The sequence below is a fragment of the Poecilia latipinna genome, unplaced genomic scaffold (genome assembly GCF_001443285.1).
Source record: "Poecilia latipinna isolate Pla-1442-1.1 unplaced genomic scaffold, P_latipinna-1.0 Scaffold82, whole genome shotgun sequence".
NCBI classification, from domain to species: domain Eukaryota; kingdom Metazoa; phylum Chordata; class Actinopteri; order Cyprinodontiformes; family Poeciliidae; genus Poecilia; species Poecilia latipinna.
The window spans coordinates 201,530-224,832 of record NW_015112698.1 but is presented as its reverse complement, the minus strand read 5'-3'; the positions used below and the strand labels follow the sequence as shown (position 1 = coordinate 224,832).

The window sequence follows — 23,303 nt, the reverse complement described above, 5'->3', positions numbered from 1 at the left end:
TAAATAAAAAGATTTTTTCCGGGGGGCCCTTTGTTTTTTTTTTTTTTTTTTTTTCACTTGACATTCTTAAAAGGTCTCCAGAAACCTGCACAGAAAAACCAAATGCAACCATTCGAGTCGTGTCTTTCGCTGAAACACGGCACGTTTTTTTTGCACAGGAGGAAAAAAAAAAGTTCAAGTATTTTCAAAGAAGTTGTGGAACATTCTGTTTGTTTTATCTGAGTTTTTCAAGACCTCCAGAGCCATTTTGAAGATAATCTCATGTCCTCACCATCATATTGAGGCGTGTTAGTGGTGGGTACCAGTCCAGCATGCAAGTGGAGACAAAGTTGAAAATGAGCAGTTTTTCCACACATTCTTCACGTCTGCGCCATGTAAATGATGATATCTTTAGGATAATGCTTGGATCCATTAACTCTTATTCTGACTTTGAAGCCTGGACTCGTCACGTCCTGCAGTAATAGCAACCATAGCTACCAGTTGAGAAATGTGCTGTTAAAAGCTTCACTCTGTCCGGATCAATATCGGCATTAAAAAACCTTTATAAAACCTTTTTTATTTAGTTTTTTAATAACCCTTGCCATCATCATTTCAGATTATGATGATGTTGCTATGGTGCTCTATCATCTTTATTTTTGATAGCTTGTGTACTTATTTTTCTATTAAAAAAAAAAGCAAGATTTTATTATTAATTTGCTGATACTTCTCCTGACATCTTATAGTTTGGATAATTCTTTCAGAACATCCAAACAATATATGTGTTTTTTTTTTTTTTTTTTAAATCTTGGCTCAGAAGTTGTTTGGGGATTCAGTGATAAAATCACCAGAAATCAAGACAAAATGACACGATCCAAAGCTGTTTTGTTGTTCTTCTTTGGTATTGCAATATTACAGAAGCGGAGCAAAGTGCTTCACAAACATGACGGTGTTATATAATTTGCAGAAAGTCAATCTACTGTCTTCATAAATCCATCCGTAGCTGCCTGTCCTGATCTCGGGCTCTGTTTCTCTTCTCCCAGTGGGTGTCTCTGGCAAGCCTCTAACTGTGGCGGTGGGACAGACTGTGCCGGGTGCCAAGGAGCTTTCTGGACTCCTCACAGGCCAGCGGTAAGCTTGCCCGCTCTCACAGGCACAACGTAGAGCTCCTAAAACCCTAAGCGTACCTACGCCCACGTCCACGCCTCCCCCCTGTTGGACGACAATGTGTCTGGTGCAGAGGGGATCGATGAGAGGTGGTACTCAGAATTTCGAGAGCCGAATGACGGCCAAAGCAGCCTTTGCTGGTGTAGCTCCTGAGCAGACTGGTGGTGTGTGTGTCACTGCAGGTCTGGTAGTCTCTCAGAGGTGTCTGGTGCCCTGTCCCCAGGCTCAGGCTCATTCAGCAGCGTGCAGCCTTGCATGGTGTCAGTGTCCTCCACACCAGCCCAGGTGCAAGCTCCAGCTACTGCCCAAGGTATCTCTGTCTTGTCCCGCTTCGCACGCTCAGTTGCACGCAGCTGTGCAAACAGAACGCAGCACGGCAGCTCCAGCACACACACACACACACACCGTAATCTGTTGGCCTGGGTCAGAATGCAGTTCTGAACGCTGGATGAGGACAGTGTGTGAGGGGCAACATACTTTAGCAAACATCATCATTGATCACCTCTTGCGCCATTGCTGCTCGCCACCGATCCGAACCTTTCCCCCTGTTTTGGACGTGATTGTCCTCATTTGCGCTTGTCTGTGTTTGTCCACGTGTTCAACCTTTTGGTTTCTGAAAGTATTAATTTGGTCCTAATGTCTGCTTTTAATATTTAACTTGCATATTTGCCGTTTGTGCTTTTATTTCCTCTGCAGCGCCGGCTTCCGCCAGCAGTCTTCTGCAAGGCCTAAGTTTCAGTCTGCAGGAGATCGTTACCAAAGCTCCTAACCTTCCCTCCACAGCAACAAGCACAGGCAGCACTCAGGTACACGAGGAAAGAAACTTTACGCTTTGTACAAATTACAATGATGATGACAAACAAGAGTGTATTGGAATAAAACCACTGCAGTTGCTGTCAGAAGTTTTGCTTACACTCATTAACATGACTGTTGTGTTTATTTCTGGCTTTCAAAGACGCACGTAAACAGTTTTCAGGGGCTACAAGAGACGACAATTAATCGATTACTAAATTAGTTGACCAATATTACTAATTGATTTATCGTGATTGAAACAATTAACTGTTTCAGCCGTAATCTATTGTGAAACCACTTTTAGTTTGGGTTGAAATCAGTGTCTAATTGTGTTTAGCTGTGGGTTTGAGGTGAATTTGGAGGTAGTTCTTCACCCGCTTTGGGAAATCCACAGTTAGCACTGGCAACAAAACCACATGATGCTGCCACCACCGTGCTTTACAGATGGTACAGTGTTCTCAAATTAACTTGAGAATAATTTCCTTTAATCTAAGGAGGAAAGTCTAGGTAACATGACTGAACTAAGAATCCCAAAACATAAAAAAAAAACTAAAATTCATCTTTTGTGATTAGCTTTCCATCAAGCTAATCTCTTACAAAATGACTGAAAAGTCCTATTGCACAGATTTTTTTTTTTTTTTTTTTTTTTTCAGTCCCCTAATCAGATTTGAAATGTTAATATTAAAATGATTCTATGAAGCTGGATTGATGAGGAAAATCTCTCAAAAGTTTTTTTTGTTCCTTTTTCTTCTTTCAGGCAGTTTGTGGAAAATCCCAGGAGGCGATCCTGAGCTCGGTCAGTACCGGCGGCAGCGCTCTGCTCCGGGCAGTTCCCGTGGTCACAACAGGAAGCATCTCGAAAACCACCGCCATCCACCAGCTGCTCACCAACGGCGGACTGGCCAAGCTGGCCAGCAGCTTGCCCGGCTTGGCGCACATCACCAATCAGACCGCTGGTATGTGTCGAACTGCCAAAACGCGACGGCCACGTTGAATGCCCGGGGGCGGAGGGGGGGGGGAGTTCATTCACTCTCTGTTTTAGAAGTAGTTCAGGACATTTTTAGACCAGAGAGGATTACGGCATTGCAGAGACACAGAGGACGGCTCTGTGGATGAGAGTGAAGACGGGTTTACTCGGAAGGAGTCGACCGGTGGAAAGTTTGCAGAGTCGCACGTTCTGCTGACTCTGCGTCACTATCACATTTGGACTCATGTTTATGGAAAAATTGCCTAATTATTTGATTCTGAAGAATTGAATATAAAATTATGTTGGATACGTTTAGTGAATTTATTAAAACATTCAATCCAGCCTGCTGCCATTGTCAAGTCATTTGTTATAATTATCATCGCATGTTTCTTTTGTTTTTGTCTCATTATCTCGTGACATGCTGTGAATTGTTCCTTCCAATCACCTGAGTTAAATAACATTAACACGTGGCATTATTCAGTTCCTGTGCCTGTTGCAATAAAGACTGAAATCAAACTCATCTGTCCATCGTTTTCCTTTTATTTTGATTTTCCCGTCTAACCATTTGGGTAAAAAAAAAAGCACAATTATGTTCTGTATGGAGCACTAGCATGTCTAGGTTGTTATTGTTACAGGGTTTTTATCTGTGTGTTGTTAGGAGGGCAGAAAGCCCCGGCTTCTATAACGGTGACCCTCCGCGGAGCACAGCCGAGTAGCGCAGCAGCTTTCAGCCAAGCAGGTGAAACTGTGACGGCAGCTCAATCAGCTGAGCCCAAGGTGCGTCACTGGAGCCCGGTGAAGCTTTTTAGTTCTTCTGAACACGGCGTGGCTTTGTCTTGCCCTGTGTGTCAGTACGTACAAACCAATTTAGGAACGCAAGTCTGCCTTAAAATGGGGGTGCCAAAGCGTATCGAGGTGAATTTACGACTTGCTCTTGGAAACGGGTGACTGAACGCAGGGCAAGACAAAACGTCTACATATGAAATCTCAACTTGGGTTGTTGCAACACATTGCATTAAACTGACACGCAGACGTCTTTGCTCACTTTTTCCTGTGCGCTGCTGGTGAACTTGCGGGGGGGAAAAGTGTTTCCTTGCTTCCAAAAGACAGAAATAAGGATGTTTGAATCATTTCCAGTCACAAAAATGCGAATGGAGTGCCACTCGTCACTCTTGCTCAGAGTGAAACTCAGTTTTTTACTCCTTAAGGAACAACACATTCTGCACAAAAAGTACTTAAAAACTGCTACTGAATTTAGTGGGTTTTTTAGTGTAGATCTGCTTCAGTTTGTGTCAGAATCACAATAAATGTTAGTTTTATAAAGATTCTGTAATTTTAACAGCAGCAGAAATTATTTTCAAATATAAAGAATTAGCTGACATGAAATTTTTACTACAGATTTTTCTTTTATTATTGTGAAACCAATATTTTTAACCGACACTTGGTGAGAATCTGTCGGCTCACATAATTGCATCAAGCACTTGAAGGCAAAACGGGGAAGTGAAGTGATTGCTCCTGCAGATTGAACAGAACAGTTTTGTCATTGAACAGAACAGTTTTGTCATTGGGTTTCACTGTGCCCTTCTCACAGCAATGAACCTCTCGGCTCACTGTGTAAGATGATGCCGCGTCAGCGACTGCTCTCCGCCTGCAGCGATGGACACAACACCCGGCGTCGTGCAGAAAAAAACAGCTGCCTCGTGTCCTCCAGAGGGGTGTCCCGTTGGGGTGGGAGGAGAGAAGCTTGGGGAGTCATGATTGCTGTGTTTGTAGAGGGATTCGAGCTTCAGCGAAATACCTCCTCATTGTGCTTTTAAGTAGGGCATTTTGACAGCAAGATATACGACTTGATCACATGTTATCCTCTCTGGAGAAAATTATATTGTGAGTGTAAGCCACAAAACTACCTGCATTGTGGTAAATTAGCTCTGACAAAGGCAATTGTCAAATAAAAATAAACTAAAATGTTACTTTGACGTTTTTTGCCGAACCCTAGATTATTGTTCTCTCGCAACTTGTAGATGGTTTGAACGTCACAGTTAGAACATTTTGAACATTTTTGTTTGATAAAGTTGGTTAAATTTCGGTGTGATATGTTTCAGCATCATTCCCTAAAGCATAATGTTCTTCTGGCTGGCTGCGGAGCCTTACAAAAATATTTATACCCCTTCAACTATTTAGCATTGGCTATGTGATTCACACACTTTGATATATCTTGTTGAGATTTTACATGTCAAACCAATCCAGAATAGTTGTGAAGTTTTTGAAAGATTCTTACAAATAGTATAAATGTTTAACTGTGGCATGGTTTTTTTATTCAGTCTCCTTAACACTATTACCGCTGAATAAAATTTGGTGCATCCGGTTTCCTTCAGAGTTCTCCTACTTTAAGATAAAACATACGTGTGATTTTCCAAATTTTATTTAAGAAATTATGAAAATATAATTTTCCTTACACTTTGCTGGTTTATGCTGTTTTGGTCATTAGTTCTCATAAAATCACAGTAAAAGGCATTAAACTGTGCAGTCATAATGTGGCAATTAATAGAATAGTTGTATGGGTATGAATATTTAGACAAGCCTCTGAACATCATGTCAGAATTCATTTTTTGACTGTGTTACGTGGTTTCTCTGATATACCTTCGCATTTGTGCTAAACTAATTTCAAATGTCATTATTTGTTTATAATCACAGATGAAATTGTTAAACATGTTCCTATGGAAAACTCTCACATAAAACGTTGTTCCACTTAAACCACCATTTAAATTGTATTTGGTTTGTACTGTTTCATTGCTTTCATTTTATTTGGCCTTCTTGTTTGCACTGAACTGGTTTCTTCCCTCTGAGAACATTTGCTTTGCCTGACCAATCTAAACACTTTTTCCTGTGTGTTTAACAAGTAAAGAGACTCTGGTGTTATATTTTGAGGGATGGATACGATTTTGTGTTTACAGAGACTGTATAAATACAACGCACTCATTGCAGCAGACTTCCCGTCTTCAGTTCCACCCAGCAACAGCAATCAGATAAGATAAAGATAAGTGTCTCGTCCTTCTTATGTAAAGCCTCAGAATTTGCTCAAATGTGCAGGAAACTGGTGCCAGACATTAAGAAAAACGTTGTTTACTTTTGCCTCCCCTATCAGCTCCAGTAACTGAGTAAGTAACTGGGTTTCTTAGGAATCCAACATGTTGATATAGGAACTTCTCATAAGTAATTTTTATGTGTTTGGGGATCCATTTAGATGCAGTGCGTTGCAAAAGTATTTTCACCTTTTGACACATTACAACCACAAGCTTCAATGTATTTTACTGGGATTTTGTCTGATAAGTAGCATGGAATGGAAGGAAAGCTATGTAGGAATAAGAGTAGTAGCTGAGTGTAATTGTAATTATAAACATTCGTTAATCACCATCTATCCTTAGGGGTAAACCATGGACAGGTTGCCAGTCCATCACAAAGACACACAGGACAGACAAAAGCAATTTCGACAGACCAGTTAACCAATTAGTAAGTTAAATAAACCAATTAACCTTTTCGGACTGCGGTAGGAAGTGAAAAAAATATGCATGAAGGTGGAAAACATACAAGCTTCATTAGCACAGAATAAAGCCAGGTTAGTGTAACAGGCCAAGGTTTTTACAGCTTCTCAGTGGATTAAATAAATAAACAGCCAACCATGTGTGTAGTATTTGCTATGTCATAAAAGAAACACCAAAAATAAAGGTAGTTGGCAGTAAAGTTGCATAAATTAACAGCATACCTTATTTTTCATAATTCGTCGTTTATTTGTTTTAATAAAACACCAACAGGTGGCGCGCTAATTGCATTCTTCAAAAATGCCTCGAAGGTCAAGCAGTCTGAGCGCGTGCGTGAGGCAGCGTGAGGGACAGCTGGCGCACGTGCGAGGATGAACCTAGTGCGCATCGTGTGCGGAAGTAAACAAGGCAGACGGAGCTGAGTTTAACCAAAACTTTAATTCAAGGACGTGAGACCTTGGAATTGCAACTCTGAGATATTTGACACTTTTAAAAACCAAATGCCGTCAGAGCAAAGCCCATAAATCATTCATTAGCTGGATATAATTTACTTCAGCTTGTTCCTGTTGACCTAAATTAAAGGTTTTCCGAGGCAACCGCTGTTGATGGTTATAAAAATGAGAACCACCGTTATGCGCTCGTCAAGGCTCCCAGATGGACTAAGAAAGTAGCAATAAAAATGCAGCCGGGCATCACCGACTGAAGGAGCTTTTTCATTGCCCCGGTGGAGCTGCTGCCATATCATCAAAGTTTCTCAGGCGGTAACCCGCAGCTCCAGCTGGAGGAGAGAAATCACTGCCCCCAGAGCCAAGAAGACACCGGAGAGAGGGCTGGATTTAAAACCCGCCCCCCGGGGGGATCCCGCCCCCCCCCCCCCCTGAAAAAAAAAGAAAAAAAAAACCTCCCATTTTTCTCTCTCACTGTGTCTGTTTCTCACTCACTCTTCTCTCTCTGTCTTTCCCTCTGTCCCTCTCTCTTCCTCTACCTTTATCCCTCGCCTTTCGCCGTCTCCCCCCCCCACCACAAACATGGATCTCTCGGCGAGGTGTTTGTTTCTTCTATCATGTCTCGGCGTGATATTGGCGATCGATTTGGAGGCGATTGATCCGGGCTACTATGTGGAACCCAGTGCCACATCAGAGGCGATCGACTACAAGGATCCCTGTAAAGCTGGTGAGATTTCGTCCCCCTCTCTGTTTGGTGTTGTACGTTTTTGGCGAGATTTTCCTCATTTGAGAGAAGGTAGAAACATGCCGCTCGCACAGACCGAGCAGGAAAACGCTTTTAGTGGAGATGACAGCAGTGGATGTAGTTTTTAGCAGGATCTCGAGAACATTGTGTGCAATTGTTTTGTGAATGGCATAGTTTCTGCAGTTTGAAATAGTCGGGTGAAACCATCGGGAAGGATGAAAACATTTTTTTTTTCTGAAAAGAGTTCAAATTTCATCTGCAGAGCCATGAAAAGTTTTTGTTTTCAGTGCTAGTTGAAAAGTTGCTGCTTTATCTCTGAGAAATGTCAAGATCTTCTAGATTTTACAGTTTATGGTTCTTGATCTGTTTAAAAATCTGGTGATTTCTGGACTTTTATATTAAAACTTCATCTCCCTTTCAGCCCCCCCCCCCCATTTTTGGACAAATAGTCTTTTTTTCCCCGCCGCCTGTTTCACACAGCCTCTAAAAAAAGTGGAGGAGGGGAAAAAACAGAGTACAGTGGAGCTTAAATATTATGCACACATAATTCTCTTAGCTCGCACACCACAGTATAAACATGTTTGGCTTCTACTTCCAGCAGACGGACCATTGAATTGTCCTAAAGATACCCGAGATGCCATTGTAAGCTTTTTTCTCTCTCCTTATTTTTTTGTAATCTGAACTCACTGTCTTGCCAAATCCCTTCGGGGGGAGTTTGAGCAGATTGTGTTTTCCATCTGGTAAAAGTATTCAGGTTACGGATACAGAGAGCTGGCTTCAGTTGAAAATGACCTCTGATGTCCTGGAAGCACTTCCCAGTTGGGAATTTAATTTTTTAACTTTTTTTTTTGATGTGTCAGCTCAGCACATTTCATGCTGCCAACTCGGTTACCCAATTGTTTTTTTTTCTTCTTCTTTTTTTTAAAATCGTTCCTATCTGCCCAAGAACACATGCTGGACGTAAAACTTTTTAGAACTATTGCAACTGTGTGTAAACACGACAAAGGTCAGACTCCAGTTGATCGGTGTGTCATGTTCAAGTCATTAAGTTGTTGCTTCCTGCGTCTACTTTGTTTATGTTGAGTCATCCGAAGATCAGATTCATCGGACACTTGCGCATGATGCTCTCTGTGATGAGTGTTGATTTTTTTTTTTTCTTCTCTGATTTAGTTTAGGACTAATTGTTGATGTTCCAACTCTGTGTCTCAGCAGGGACATTCCACTACACGATCACTAGACGTGACTGCTGTTTACCTTGGCAAGGACTTTATCATCAATTACAGCTCAGTTTGTCCAGACCGTCATTTCGCCATACTGCAGTTGTTTTTCACGGTCTTCCTCAGGGCGCGCCTGCAGGCAGGTGGTTAGAAGATGGTCACCCATATAAACTTAGTCCGTCCATCTCTTCCGACCCTTGACCGAAGCTCCTCCCGCCTCAGACAGTCTATTTTCCAGCACTCATCCAGAACAGCGTGTGCAAGGTGGCCATTCTTGGATTATTGATTTTTTTTTTCTTTCCTCTTCTATTTTTCCCATTTGTCTCACCTCGCTGTACTCGGTCTGTTTGATCGCTCTCTGTGACTAGGGGTCAGCATTTCATGTTGCAATCCTCCCACTTATGGAAATGCTACATTCAGGGGAGGTGGGGGACCAGCTTTTCACTAATTGTTGTGTAAATTAGCTGATGCATAAGGATTCAAGTTTGCTCCTGGAATATTTTTAGTTTTTTGCAGTGGCTATTTATCTAAAGTAAGCCATGACTATAACCTTGAGTAATACAAAATCTAATGCTTTTATTTAAAAAAACAAAACAAAACAAAACAAAAATGCTGCAAAAATAAGGTTACATAATGAACTTCGGGTTATGTGTTCCGTTTATGTATTATTTTGATTTAGTTGCACAAACTTAAATAATAAAAAATATAGGGTAGCAGATTTCAAGTACTTATTTTTTCTGAATAGTATAACCTTTTGGCATTTTGCTCTTTAGAAACTAACACTGATATGCAGGGGCGACATTAGCTGGTTAAATTAGTCTTTCTATTCAGCAAGCAGTTGGTTACTTTGCATACAACCAGTAGCTTTTAAACATTACCTTAATAATAGTGATTGGTAATTCTCTTTCAGATTCTCGACCATCCTTGTTTTTCAAGAATAGGAATTTTCTCAAACAGCGATTAAAGTGTTGTAGCCTTCTTTCATCCAGCTGACCATCAGTGTACAGCAACACTTGGGGAGGGACAGTGCTGCGTTATTCTACACAGCCAGAAAAAAAACACAGCTCAGCCTGGCACTCAATAGAAACTTCTTGCAATTTTGAAACTGAGATTTAAAACATCCATACATGTGTTGTGGATAGTTAATCCCGTTATGTCAGACTATAGATTAGAGCTATTCTGTCTTGAACTTTGGGGTCTTCAGCCTTAGAGATCAGGTTTGGAGCTCAGAATAGAGCCTCCGCTCCTCTCTGTCAAAAGGGGATGCTGCTTATACTCGTTGAAATAAGCTAATTGAATGAAGCTAAGGCAGTTCAGGCCTCTGAATGCCTCCTTGATATTTGATCCTAGCACATCTTAGTCACCTCTTGGAGATTTTCCAACCAGGTCAGACTGGAAAGAGATGCAGAGGAAGACATGTGTATTTCTGGAGGAACTGTATCTTTTGGAGAAATAAATGAATAAATATGAATTGAGCGGTAAATGGCTAATAATATGGAGAAATGCTAGTTTGCCAGATCAAAGTAGAAAGGATTATATTTCCTAATATTAAAACTACCAACTTGTCATTGCATCTCCATCATGATGGAGAGATGCACTGACTGAAGCAAGCGGAGTATTAAGAGTAAACTTATTGAATCAATGTAGGTCTAAAACCAGTGGAAAATGCCTTGTTTTTTGCTGAATTCACAACTTGGCCGTGTCCCAGGAAGTCATTTAAGACTCTAACAAGGCTCTATTATAGACCCACTCACTTTCACAATTAAAAATGGATGAGAAGCAGACATGCTCGTTGTGTTTTTCTGCTCAGATGATAATCGGCCGGGTCTCGGTGGTTTGACTTAAGTCTCAATTCAAAGCGCAGACATCGTAATATACTTAAGGTTCCAGGCTGGCTGAGCCTGTGCATCGGAGCCTCTGTGCCGCCGTGGCTGGAGCCACAGACAGGTCAACCTCACAATCCCATCCCTCGCTCGTGCAAGGGATTTTTTCTTTTTTTTTTTCCACAAGCCTCAAGCTCTGTTCTCTGATTGGCTAAAGCACTTCACACAGACAGTCATTCACCTTGTGCCAAGGACTTGCAAGGCCAGCCACATTCTGCCATGCCAGCTCAGGTGAGGTGAGTATATGCCATTCATGAGGGATCCTGGCAGGTTCAAGCCTTTCCTTTCAGACAGAACTTATGTCATTCCTACCGCCATTCACTGCTGGTCATAAACGATAAATTTTGTTATCTGTGGAAAGCTTTGATGATTGTTTAAATAGCATGGCTGATACAGGGGAAGTGCACATACACAGACTCTAGGTTCCTGCTTTAGGCTTAAAATATGGCAAAGTGTTTGCTTTCCTCTTTCGAGTCCCAATAAATTTGAAGAAATTCAAAAGGATGAAGTTGCAGGATTAGTGGAAGGGTGTTGTGACCAATTGCAAACCATTCATTTAAAAAGTATTTTAATCTCTCACCTGGCAGTAACATTTTTTCCCCGATTCCACTTTCTCACGAAGAACACTAAATTACAAAAAAACAATTATTTTTTTGCTTTCAGATTAAAAAAAAAAACTACCTGCCAGTGTTAAGATATAATTAACCTGTGTTTTCCTGACTTTTCTTTGCTCCTGCATCACAGTAACATGAGCTCAATCATCACAGATATTAAAATAGACCCGAGGATTTGGTATGAAGGGCACTCAGGGTTCATCCAATTGTTCAAACGTATTGTTAACATGCAGAGCTTGAATGCATGGCACTTGAAATGTATTCGCCTATCCAGTATTCCATCCACGCAGCCACTGGTGCATTGCAGTGACAGCTGCAATTTAATCTATTATAAAACTCAAATTTCTATAGTAAGATAAAATATTGTTTTCAAAAACTAGCCAAAGTTATAGAGCTGTGTCTCTCTCCATCGCTGGAAATCTGCACACAAAGCAAAATCCTGCAGGTTGTGGGACAAAGGTATCTGTGCAAATTAAAACCATCTGAAAAGCATTTTCAAATACATTCTTTGCTCTTTTTGTTTGACAAGTTATAGCTTTTTTGCGCAACTTGAAATGTTTTCTACACGATAATTTCAAAATAAGAAACAGCTGGGTCCAAGCTAACATTTGAGACAAGAAAAGCTCTGATCTAGGGTTGCTTTTCTTGCAACCCTAGATTGAAAGAAATTGTTAAATTGATTTATTGGGAATATGGAAGAGCCTTAAGCAACTTTTCCATTGTAATTAGTTATTAATTATTCACTATCCACACCGTTAATAACTTCGACTGTCTATAGCAACTTACATTAGCATTTTGCACAATTGCCAGAGAAAGTATCTGTGTTGGCCAATCACCGATCAGGTCTAATCGAGCGTAAAATTGTTCAATTCCGATCCATGGCTAATATCTTGGTGCATCTCTTAAAAAAACAAACAAGCAAAAATGAAGTCAACAACAAATAAATAAAAAACTGTGTCCTATACTCAGACAGAAAATCATCCAAATTCCCAAATGCATATTGCTGAGAAAAGCAGAATACCAAGGGAGTTTATGAATAGGGTGGAGCTTTTAATGGGCTAATATAGGGTATGAGTCAAAAGACAGAATTACCTCCATGACATGTCAGCAAGTTTTGCAAAGACCTGCTCATTAAATGTTCATTCCACTCAGGTGTGCTGGAGCGGGGATTCATCCAAAAGTTGCTGCAGACCTCTGGTGGTATTAACATGATGAAGCCTCACCAGTGTCAGGACAAAAAAAAAAAAAAAAGAACCATCCTACTTACTTAAACTGAAATGTTATGCTTTGAAAAGTATGTGACAATTAAAACATAGAAACTGGTGCTTAGTGGAAAAACGTTACAATATTTTCTGATAGAGATGATCGTCTGTCTTGCGCGTCCAGAGATAGACGAGTTGGCGATGTCCACATACCCCACATTCTGTTCCCCAATAGCTTTATGTCTTATGTCCTTATTTAGATCTTTGGGGGGGAAAAATGGCAGCTGGAGACAGATGCTGCTCGTTATCCAGCTCCTTCCATCCTGTCACGCTCTGGCAGGGTGATGGGTCTCTGTTCTGCTGGACTGCTGCAGAATTGGGCCTTTAAGCAACACTTAAGCAGATGCTTTTCTTTTATCATGGAATGCAGACTCTGTAGCTGAGCCCAAGCTGAGTGTTGAGGGTTCTTTTTCTTTACATGACAGGACTCCTTCGGGTGACGAGGGAGCTGATCCATCGGCACGGTCTCAGTGCATTAGTTAGAACAATATGTTTGTCGTCAGAGCTAAGCAATAACTAATCTTGCATAACGCTAATACCAAGTCTGGGTGTGGAGCCGAAGTGGCAACAACAGCTTTTGGTGTGCTAATTGAAGGGCTTTGAGAATGCCTGCTCAGTGTACTTGTTTGATTCAAAGACCAGATTAAAAATTTACTTTAGATTTGCTCTCTTCCCTCTTAATGCTTTGCAAATATGCACTTGTTAGCTTCATAACCCGTAATTGCGAAACCAGGTTTAGAGGAAAATCTCTAAAAAGGTCATGCTGAATTATTCATCCCTGCAGACGACCTCGGATAGTGTGCGACAAATGATTGGCAGGCTGATGAATCATTGGCGGGAGTTCGACCGGCAGCGGAATGTATCAGTAATCAGCAGCGGCGGTGAAAATGAGCTGGGGAATCCAATCTGCTAATGGGCTTGATGGAGTGTGAAGTGTTAAAGGTGAGGCAGCCTCTTGCTGTGCGCCCTTTTAACTGAAGCCGCTCTTTATTTTGTCAGATGGAAGCTGCCGTGTGGTGACAGTAGCTCCAGCTGCGGTTGCTGAGGCGTTGGGCTTTATTAGAGAATAATTACTTTACTCTCCAGCTGATGTCTGTGACTTTGCTGGAGCCACTCTCTTCTAATTATACCACAGCTACCTTTTAAAAATGAGCTGTGTGGTTACACAGATTTTCTTTTCTTTTTTTTCTTTTGCTCTCCCGCCTCAAGCTCAAATTGTGGTGTTAGGAAATGTCAAGGTAAGCATTCTTTGCAGAAATAACAGCTGGTGTTGTTTTTACAGAGGAGAGAGGTACCGGCTTAACGCGACACCAGCCCTGCATGAAACAATTCATCATATCCAAGTTAGAGTTGCGTTGCTTCTGAGAAAGTTTGCCTCGAGAAAGTTATGCTTTGCAAGTTTTGTTGTGTGAAAAGTTCACAAAACCTTCAGGTAAGCGGCAAACAAAGACCTCCTGGTGAACCCCTCAAGATCAAATGAGTGATACTCACCCTGTCATCACATGGTAATCACCCAAACGCAATACGCTGTCGGCCTCTATAGGAATTCAAATCGCTGCGTTTGTTTCCAAACATGAGCAGTGAAAGGCGGCGCCATTGCATTGTGATGCATTTAGGGTTTCCGTCGGTTCTGGGAAAATGCCATCCAACTGTCCCCCCCCCTTCCCCCTCCGGGCCCCATAAGCCCTGCCTCCCAAAGGAGCTGCTCATCCAAATATAGGCCGATATTTAGTGTCTATAGCGGCTTAGTATTGATGTTGGTGCAGGTTTCCGCAGCAGATGTCCCGGTGCGTGATTCCCCTGATGGAGATTTATGGGAACGGTCCTGGAGCGTCTGATGGCCCGGAGGTCAAGGAAAGGGCGTTACACAAATCAATGGGATTAATATGATTGAGTTCTGATGGGTAATCCTTCTGGCTGTGGTGAAGCAGACGGAGATGAGCGGGATTATGGTGGTTTAGATGAACAAAAATAAAATAAATAAAAACACTGGTGGACTTTGGTTTTGCATAATCTAAATTCCCTCCTCTAAAGAAGAACTTCCACCCTTCTGCTGTTTTTCTAATTACAGTGTACACGTATTATCATTTTTATATCCACAGCTGGTGACATCTACGTGATGAATAATGTTTGGAAAGGGATCCAGCTCTGCACTCTCCTGTGATCACTTGCCATCTGCCACATTAGCTTGGTTATAATCTACGGTGCGACACAGCAGTGTCATTGTGTTTGCGCTTCACGTTATTACACGGCCCCTGTATCTAGTTTATCGCATTTCTCCACAGCCTGGCCTCAATCCCAACCCTGCACCGAGAACAAAAAGATTCCTGAAACCATGTGTCTGTGGATAATTAAAGCCAGGAGACAAGGGGATTAATTCATAATCCCTGTGAGTTTTTTTTTTTGTTGTTTTTTTTTTCCGGAAACCTGCAGCGCCGTCTCTACGACGACCACTGCACCCGGGGGGAAATGGGCCCTCAGTGTTAACCGGGCTGTACATTATCACACTTTCTGTTTAAGTTTGCATTCACTTCAGTCTCTTCATCACCGGTAGAACCATTCACCTTGCGGTGAAAGCTTGTGCTTTATTTGGACAGAGCTTGCAAAAGTATTTTATATATGTCCCTTTTATATCCCTTCAATTTCAAATCTCATTCTGTTGCATTACTGTATTTTATGGGGGGGAGGGGTTCATGTGTTAAACCAACACAAAGTGCCACGTAATTGTGAAGGAGAAGTAGTGCATTAATCAAATAAAGAGCCAATGGTGCTAAGGTCGCTGTCGAGGAGCTGCTGAAAGTTAAAATCTAAAGTCTCGTTTGCTGTTTGCCACGAGCCAGTAGGTGATTTTAAAGTGCTTTTAGTCGAGCTACGTTTTCTCATCCTCCATCTCATACTTGGAATACAATTCTGAATAACTTCATTTCTTTTGAAAATTAAAATATGATGACCTAGAAGCCAGAGATGTCATCATACATTAAAGATGTACTCTTTTATATTTTCTTAGCAGTATCTGTTTATTTTGATTGTTTTTGTTTTGGACATCAGAGTGCCAGGGTGACGAGAGATGGAAAATTCATCAATTGGCTTCAGTGTAGGTCACTATAGGCTACTCTTAATAAATATGTGATCCAATTTTTTAAAAGCAGACTGGACTGAGTCAAGTAGTGTACAGAGATAACATGGTGAGGAATTTGATCAGTTCAGACGAGGCCAAACTTAAACTTGGTAGGCTTCACTCAAAATACTGTGTGCCGCAGAAGCAAACGCTCCTAACACACCTTCAGTACAATGACACATGGTGGTGGCAGCATCATGCTGTGGGGATGTTTTTCTTCAGCTGAGACAGAAAAGTTGGTAATCGTTGATGGGAAGATGGATGAAGCTGAAGTTCTGTGAGAAAAGCTGAGTGGCTCAGTCAAAGTCCAGACCTAAATCCAATTGGGAATCCGTTGCAAGACTTGAAGATTGCTGTTCACAGATGCTCTCCTTCCAGTCTGACTGAGCTTTCCCAAAGAAATGACAAATAGTTCTGGCTCTGAGTGTGCAAAGCTGGTAGCAAATACTAGCAGCTATAAATGCTATTGAATAATTAATCTATTGAATAATGTGTGATAACACAAATCTCTTAGGGGGAAAAAAAAAACTCCATATGGTTCCTTATTTAATCACTTCATTGAATACTGTTCAACAGTATTTCAGAGACTTCTCCTCTACACGTGCAGCTCTGGTACTCTCTGTTCATTTCAGCTTTTCTTGGAATCAAAATAAAGGACTTTAAGATAAAAAAAAAAAAAAATTCTGCAAGGACCCCATCCGTCCTTTGTAGAATAACATCTGGTAGCTTCTCTATATCAGTTTTTTTTTTTTGCAGATGGCTCTCTATGAGAGCTGGCTGCCTGCAGTCAGGTTTGTCTCTCATATTTGGTCATTTACTGTTCTTTGAACCACTGGACCTCAGGAATTCAGACCTGTCCTCCATACGTGCCCCGTCTTGCGCCTTTTCTTATTGCTGTCATTAACCTCTTATCCTTTCGTTATGCGCTACATCCTATGTAGCTTGCAGGGTGGCTGGAAGTCGTTTGCATTGAACAAAGTTGATTCCAGAAAGTTTTCATCACAATTCTTCGGTTAAAAGGGACTTCAGCCAGATTTTTCTCTCCATTTCATTCTTCCTCTCTTGACGTGGACCATCTGTGTCTCCATGTGCAGATAGTCGAGCACGATTTAGTTCGCAAATGCATGGATTCTAAGGCATTAATCAGTCAGCCCGGGTTTGGAATTGGCCAATTTTCCTAAAATCAGTTGATTGATGTGCGGTAGGTCTGGATTTTTATTTTAGTTTCTGTCTGTTCATTAAACACATCAAAACTCCTACAATTTTCAGTCAGTAAATCCAACAACCAACTGTATTCTAATGTAAAATAAATAAAAGAAAAGGTTAGGGAGAAATTCTCTGACATTTAAATGGGGGATGATTTTGTAATCAATTTGTTTTCAGTTTTGATTCAGGACTTCTCTACTGTTAGCAGAGGCAGCATCTATACTACGAGGCAAGATATTGAATAAAACTAAGACTTCATAGCAGTATCCCTACTAAAAATTAACCAAATACAATAAATTGTCCACATGTGTGTGTTTAGCAGTGGAGAAAGCTTGTGTAAGGGCGACAATATGATTAGAACCACTACCAAAGAGCACCTCATTAACCCAAATTTAATTGCACCCCTGGGTTTTTCTGGCTTTCCGCCAAGCTGACCGACCAAACAGGCATGCAGAGGCCTGTCATTTTCCACTTTGCTGCACATCTGCCTTTCCTATTCAGAACCGTGCTGTGGGCAGAGGGGATGTGTCTCTTTCCACCAATTTCTTCCCTGCTAGATGTCATCTCCTTTTTAGAAATGAATCGCCTGCCTCCGCCCTTCCTCCCCTTTCCACGTTCCTAGAGAAAACTCCCCCACCTTCTCAAACCAAACTCCTGCATACAAACTGAGCCATAAATCCTCAAAACACGCTGCTGTTAAAAGCCTGTAAACTTGAGCACCCGGTCTCTGTGGCGAAGGCTTCTAGCAAAGGAGCGCTTAGTAGGAAATCTAATAGCTCACATTCCTCATAAAGTGGGACTGTTTGGTTATTTTCCACCTCCTTGGCCTAATTAAAGAGCTGCTACCCGTTCAAGGTGCCCCATATTCTTCCAAGGAGGCAGTGTCAGCACGTCATTGTTCCACATAGTGCCGAGAAAAACGATTTCCCCACTTACAGATTTTCTTGGGGTTGTTTCTCCTTAGAAAATGCTTCAGATAATCAAGCATCCTTTTGTTAAATCTTGACCTTACTGTAATGAACCACTTTACTGTGCAGCTTCACACGGTAAATCAAATCTGATCATTAAATCATTAACTAAAATCTGTTGAATCATCAAGTCACTTAAGTAAAATCCTTGAAGCATGAAGTAGGATAAAAGATTTTAAACACACTTCCTGTGGAGTTTCAAGAAAAACTAGTGTTGAAGAAATTCAAGAACTATAAGAAACAAATGCATCAGCGTCTGTCAGTCTGGAAAAAGTCACCAAGCCTTTTCTTTAGCTTTTTGACTCCTGAAAACCATTATCAAGAAACTGTAGAACAGTGGAGAATCTTCTTAGGGGTGTCGACTGACCAAAATTACCCCAAGAACACAATGACGGTTTATTTAGGAAGAACCCAGAACAGCATCTGAAACCATCCAGGCCTCACTTGCCTCAGAAACCATGAAAAAGTCCAGCCATTAGTTTATCACCTTAAGCTCAAGTATGCTTATTCAGCAGGATGACGATTCGAAGGACTTCAGGAAGTCCATCTCTGGATGGCTCATTAACAGAACAAAAAAACACAACAAAATAAAGGTTTTGTAGTGGTCTAGTCAAAGTCTGGATTTAAATCCAACAGAAATTCTGCATCATCACTTAAACAACTTGTTTGTGCTCAAAACCTTCAAATGTGGCTTAATGTAAACAATTCTGCAAAGAGTAGACCAAAAGGTATCTTATCTAGATCTCTTAAACACACTACAAGGGTGTCGCAACCAGTTGGGGGAAATTACTTTCTTGCACACGGAGAGATTGCTTTTATTAGATTTTTGTTTTCCTGAAATGTAAAATCGGTTATTTGCTTTTGGGTTTACTCAGGTTGTCTCCGACTGATTTTTAATATTTGCTCGATCGTCTGAAACATTTAAGTTTGTCCAAAATATCTGACTGTACCTGATTCTGGTGCTTCTTCTTCACCAAGCTAAGGTGTTTGAAGATATAATGTTATTTGTTTGCTGGTTAACATCTAAGCTGAGTTTCAGCTCCAGTGTTTCAGAAAGCAATGCAATTCACATGGCGTGTAAAATGTTGCTCTCTTTTCTTCCTGTAGCTGAACCGAGGTACGGCTGCCCTGGAAACCAAAGCAACACACTGCTGACCCGCAGCTCTAATTTTATTTCTCTGCAAGGAAAGCATAAACAGAACTGAGTCAAATAAAGAAAAGTGTATATTCTCATCTGTGTGCCTGGACTGCATGCAGCCTGCTCGATCTGAAGTGACTGAGTGATGCCTCGCTCTGTGTTAACCCCGATTCTGTTTGTCTGTTTCAGCTGCCTTTCTGGGAGACATTGCTTTGGATGAAGAGGACTTGAAATCTTTTAAGGTGGACCGAATCATCGATTTGGCTCAGAGAACCGTCCAGACCATAAATCACACAGATGCAGGTAATGACAGTAAGAACCCACTGGACTAAAGAGACAAAATGGCAACTATGTTTGGGATCACTGCTCTAAATCAAATTGTGTGAAATGACCATAATTGCTACATTGCTGGTTTCTGCCTGTGGCATTGTGTTGTCTGAGGACATCATGCTGCATCGGTCAAGCCACTCGGATCCTCTCCACCCTGCAGCCACGCGCATGTGTGTGCCAGGTTTTTATATCCTTATGGGAACCTATTTCTGTCTGCTATGTGGGGTCATGGGGACCATTGTTCCTGGTGGGGACATTTTCTTGGTCCCCATGATGGAAATTGTTGTTTTTGGGTTAGTGGTTAGGTCTGTGATGGTTAGATTTAGGGTAAAGGTAAGGGTTAGATATGTGATGGTTAAGGATAGGATTATGGTAAGAGTTAGGCTGTAGAAATTAATGGAAGCCAATGTGAAGTCCCCACAAGTGATGAAAACACGACTGTGTGTGTGCACGTTTTTAAGCCCTCTTTAAATGTGCCTAAAGACGGGTTATCGGCACACATTGCTACACCTCTAAGATGAAGTTTAAGAATAATTGCAGGGCTTTGTGGAGCTGAATAAAAAAATAACAGCTGTGAGTCAAAGCAGACCAGAGGCTTTGTTGCTCTGTAAGATCCAGGCGAACAGGAACCAACAAGTGTGTCCAAGTCGGCGTCTGTGTTTGAACAGGGCTAGTTTGCTGCTTTTGATTTTGCTAACAGGCATGTAGAGCGAGAGGGACTCGTTGAAAGATTAAGAATATATTGCAACATCTTAAAATATTACCTTGAGGGTTGATTTGTGGTGTGAATGGGAATCCCTCAGTCACAGAACTGGAATGGAGACAGACTGTCCGTACGCACTGGAGCTGGTTAGTCACAGCACATTTCATTTTTATGTAGTGAAAAGCTACTCTAATTTTCAGAATGAGCGCCTATCAGCTGCAGTTTTTCATAAAATACATCAAAATCTGGGAGCAGCATTTTGTTACAGTAATGTTTCGTGGGTTGCTGTTAGCATTAGCCATTTTACTGTCTACAGTACTAATGCCCCTAGAACTTTTCCATATTTTAAAGTGGAATGTCATGCAACAGACCAACATACAGCACTGCATCACTCTGAAATGGAAGGAAAGGGCTGTGTTCAGGTTATTTATTAATGCAGAAAGTGTGATGTGCATTTGAGTTTAAATAAAATCCAGGGTTGTCCATCTAAACTATACAGAATAGAATTGGAGCCACTTTAAACTCAGAATGATGGTTATAATCTCAGAGTTTTCTGATATCAGAAATCAGAATTCTGTGAAAAAAAAGTCAGAAAACTTTTTTTTTTCCCTAGGGGCCCTAATTTTCTTCTGTATAATTGACAGACTAAGGAAGCCCACCATGTGTTGACATTTTGAAATGTATGTGGATGTAATGTAGTAGGATGTAAACAAGTTCAAACAGCCTGAATTATTTTGTAAGACTAAGTGAAATTTGGGGAACAATTTTCTGTGTTTCTGACACCAAATGCATAAAGGATATGTACGAAATGGATTTCACGCTTCATCAGTTGTATATAATAATAGTATTAATAACAATAATATAACAATAATAATAATAATAAAAATCAGCTATTGTAATTGTTTTTTGTGCATGCTTTGTCTCTGCATGTTTTATCAGAGAACTGAGATGATTTGCCTGTTGTCAACATTTTTCCACAACGTGTGCACAAGTGAACGTGCTAATTGTTCTCACCAGGCGGCCAGCATGGATTTCTGCAGACTGAGCTGCAGCAGAATAGATTTGTCCTTTACAGATTGTGTAAAGGACAAGTCAAATTGAAAGGAAATCAAGAGTTTCATAGTGCTTCTAAAGCTGCTGCTACAAATTAACAATCTCACAAGGGATGACCCAGACCTTTGTGGAGATTTAATCAACAGTGACTGCTTTGATTTTGTGGTGGATGAGAAAAAAAATAAGAGACAAATGGGCGTTTGTGTCACTCGTTAAAATGATCTCTTTTTATCAACAACTCTAGGATGGGAAGAAATGATGTAATTGGCTTTCTCAGCAGTTTTTCAGTCTTGCTCATCAGACTCCCATCAGTTTCCCCTCCTACACAGATTTACTGCTTCTTTTTTTTTTTTTTCTTCTGTTTCAACAATGTGTTTTCTCATGAAGGTTATTCAGAGTCTATATATTTTTTAATTTGCTCTTTTAGGACTAAAAAGCCAAACATAATCACACATTCTCTTCAATTTTTCCACGTTACGACCACATCTTCAATTCATTACGCTGGGATTTTATGACAAACGCAAAACAATGCGTAATTGTGAAATGTCTCAAGGTTTTTAAAGTTTTTTTTTTTCCTAATAAATATAAAGTACTGGTTTCTGCTACAGTTAAATATTTTGGAGGATGTCTCTACTAAATTAGGTCATTCACAGACTGGAAATTGTTCCCTTTTTCTTTGCAGCTCTTAGGTCTGGAATTTGACTAGGCCAGTGCCATTAATGTGCTTGGACCTAATCTATTCCATCATAACCCTGGCTTATTTTAATTCAACCAAGAAGTTTGTTTCTGAAAAGAAATCTCTGCTCTTGACACTCTGTACAACAATGTAAAAGAAACATTACTTTGAAAAAGAAAGTGTCTTGTTTTTTGGGTTTTTTTTGCATTTACACACACACACACACACACACACACACACACACACACATATATATATATATCTATATATAAACACCTTGAAAAATTGTGTAAGTTCGTTATTTTTTATTTTTCAAAATTGCAGGACAATTTTTTTTATTTTTTTTGTGATGCTTTGAAAATGTTAGTTTTGAGGTTGTGAGGCCTCTTTTCCATTACCTTAATCTTTAGCGCCCTTCATAGTTTCCCTGAGACTCAAGTGAAGTGGGAAGAGAAGTGGGTCACTTCAGAACATTAACATTACTTCCAACCAGACGAAACATGTAGTCAATAATAAATTATTACTTTAAGCTTAGTTATGCCAGGGAGTTTCCCATCCGTCCTCATGACGCCAGAGAGGAAAAGGTGAAACTGCCTGAAGCTAGGTGTGCTAAGCTTAGTGGATGCTACTAAAAAAATTTTGAGGCTGAAATTGCTGCCAAAGTTGGATCAAAGTATAACGCTGTGAATACTTATGTAAATTAGATTTTTTTCTCTTTTTTTTTTGCTTTCATGTTTTTATTAAATTTGCAAAAGATGCAATAAAAAATGTCCACATTGTCATAATGAGGTATTTTGCACAATTTGGTTTAAGGCTGCAACATAACAAAACGTGGAAAATGTGAAGCGCTGTGAATATTTTCTGGATAGACCTTATACACAGATCGAATCAGAAAAGAAATGTTTCTTTTGTTAATCTTCGTTTTTAGGTTGGGGCTCGGTCTCCATGGTAACGTTCGTCTCTGGTTGAGTGACATTAAAATAGTGAAATTAATTTGCCTTCTCTCATATTAACATAAAGAAGGGTGCGTGCGAAAGGAGGAACAATGCTGTTTGAAGAACATGCCTCTTTAATTAAGTAAAAGTCAGAATTTAAAATGAAGACTAATTATGGAGCTTGAAAGCATCAAAGGTTCAAAGAGTCTCTTTGAATAAATGCTCAATAAACTTTCACTATTGTCTCTATGGAAAGTGTTGGCTAGTTTTTGCTGGTTCAATTAATCGAAGGATTGTTGTCTTGTTTTGTTTAAATCCAGATTCAGTCAGTAGCAGTGATCCAAACAGACAGGCTGCACAGCGCAGGAAAAGGGCTGCCACCTCCAGACCGGAGCGCGTTTGGCCTGAGGGGGTCATCCCCTATGTCATCAGTGGCAACTTCAGTGGTAGGCAACAACAACTGACTTGCTATGTTCTGTATCTGTTTAAAATATAGCATAATAACATTAAAAAACAAAACCCTGAAAATAATATTTGTGAGTAGAGTACCTCTGGTTTTTTAAAGCCT

General features: G+C 40.6%; 2 protein-coding genes across 5 annotated transcripts in view; both read left to right on the top strand.

The window, feature by feature from the left end:
- The window catches only part of kansl3 (KAT8 regulatory NSL complex subunit 3), a 14,884-nt gene extending 9,213 nt beyond the window's left edge, over nucleotides 1-5,671 (top strand). For 2 of the 4 annotated variants that reach the window (XM_015019909.1, XM_015019900.1), the window contains 6 exons: nucleotides 1,020-1,107; nucleotides 1,326-1,453; nucleotides 1,840-1,949; nucleotides 2,693-2,891; nucleotides 3,561-3,679; nucleotides 4,494-5,668. In XM_015019909.1, coding sequence (XP_014875395.1) covers nucleotides 1,020-1,107; nucleotides 1,326-1,453; nucleotides 1,840-1,949; nucleotides 2,693-2,891; nucleotides 3,561-3,679; nucleotides 4,494-4,499 — 650 coding nt within the window. In that variant the 3' untranslated portion in view covers nucleotides 4,500-5,668. Of the gene's footprint in view, nucleotides 1-1,019; nucleotides 1,108-1,325; nucleotides 1,454-1,839; nucleotides 1,950-2,692; nucleotides 2,892-3,560; nucleotides 3,680-4,493 lie in introns of those variants that run through there. The other 2 variants (XM_015019915.1, XM_015019923.1) reach the window with 2 other exon arrangements.
- Nucleotides 5,672-6,782: 1,111 nt separating this feature from the next.
- bmp1a (bone morphogenetic protein 1a) overlaps nucleotides 6,783-23,303 on the top strand; it is a 38,732-nt gene continuing 22,211 nt past the window's right edge. The window contains exons 1-3 of the mRNA XM_015019891.1: nucleotides 6,783-7,614; nucleotides 19,228-19,341; nucleotides 23,056-23,181. Of these exons, the coding sequence (XP_014875377.1) occupies nucleotides 7,470-7,614; nucleotides 19,228-19,341; nucleotides 23,056-23,181 (385 nt within the window). The 5' untranslated portion in view covers nucleotides 6,783-7,469. The remainder of the gene's footprint in view (nucleotides 7,615-19,227; nucleotides 19,342-23,055; nucleotides 23,182-23,303) is intronic.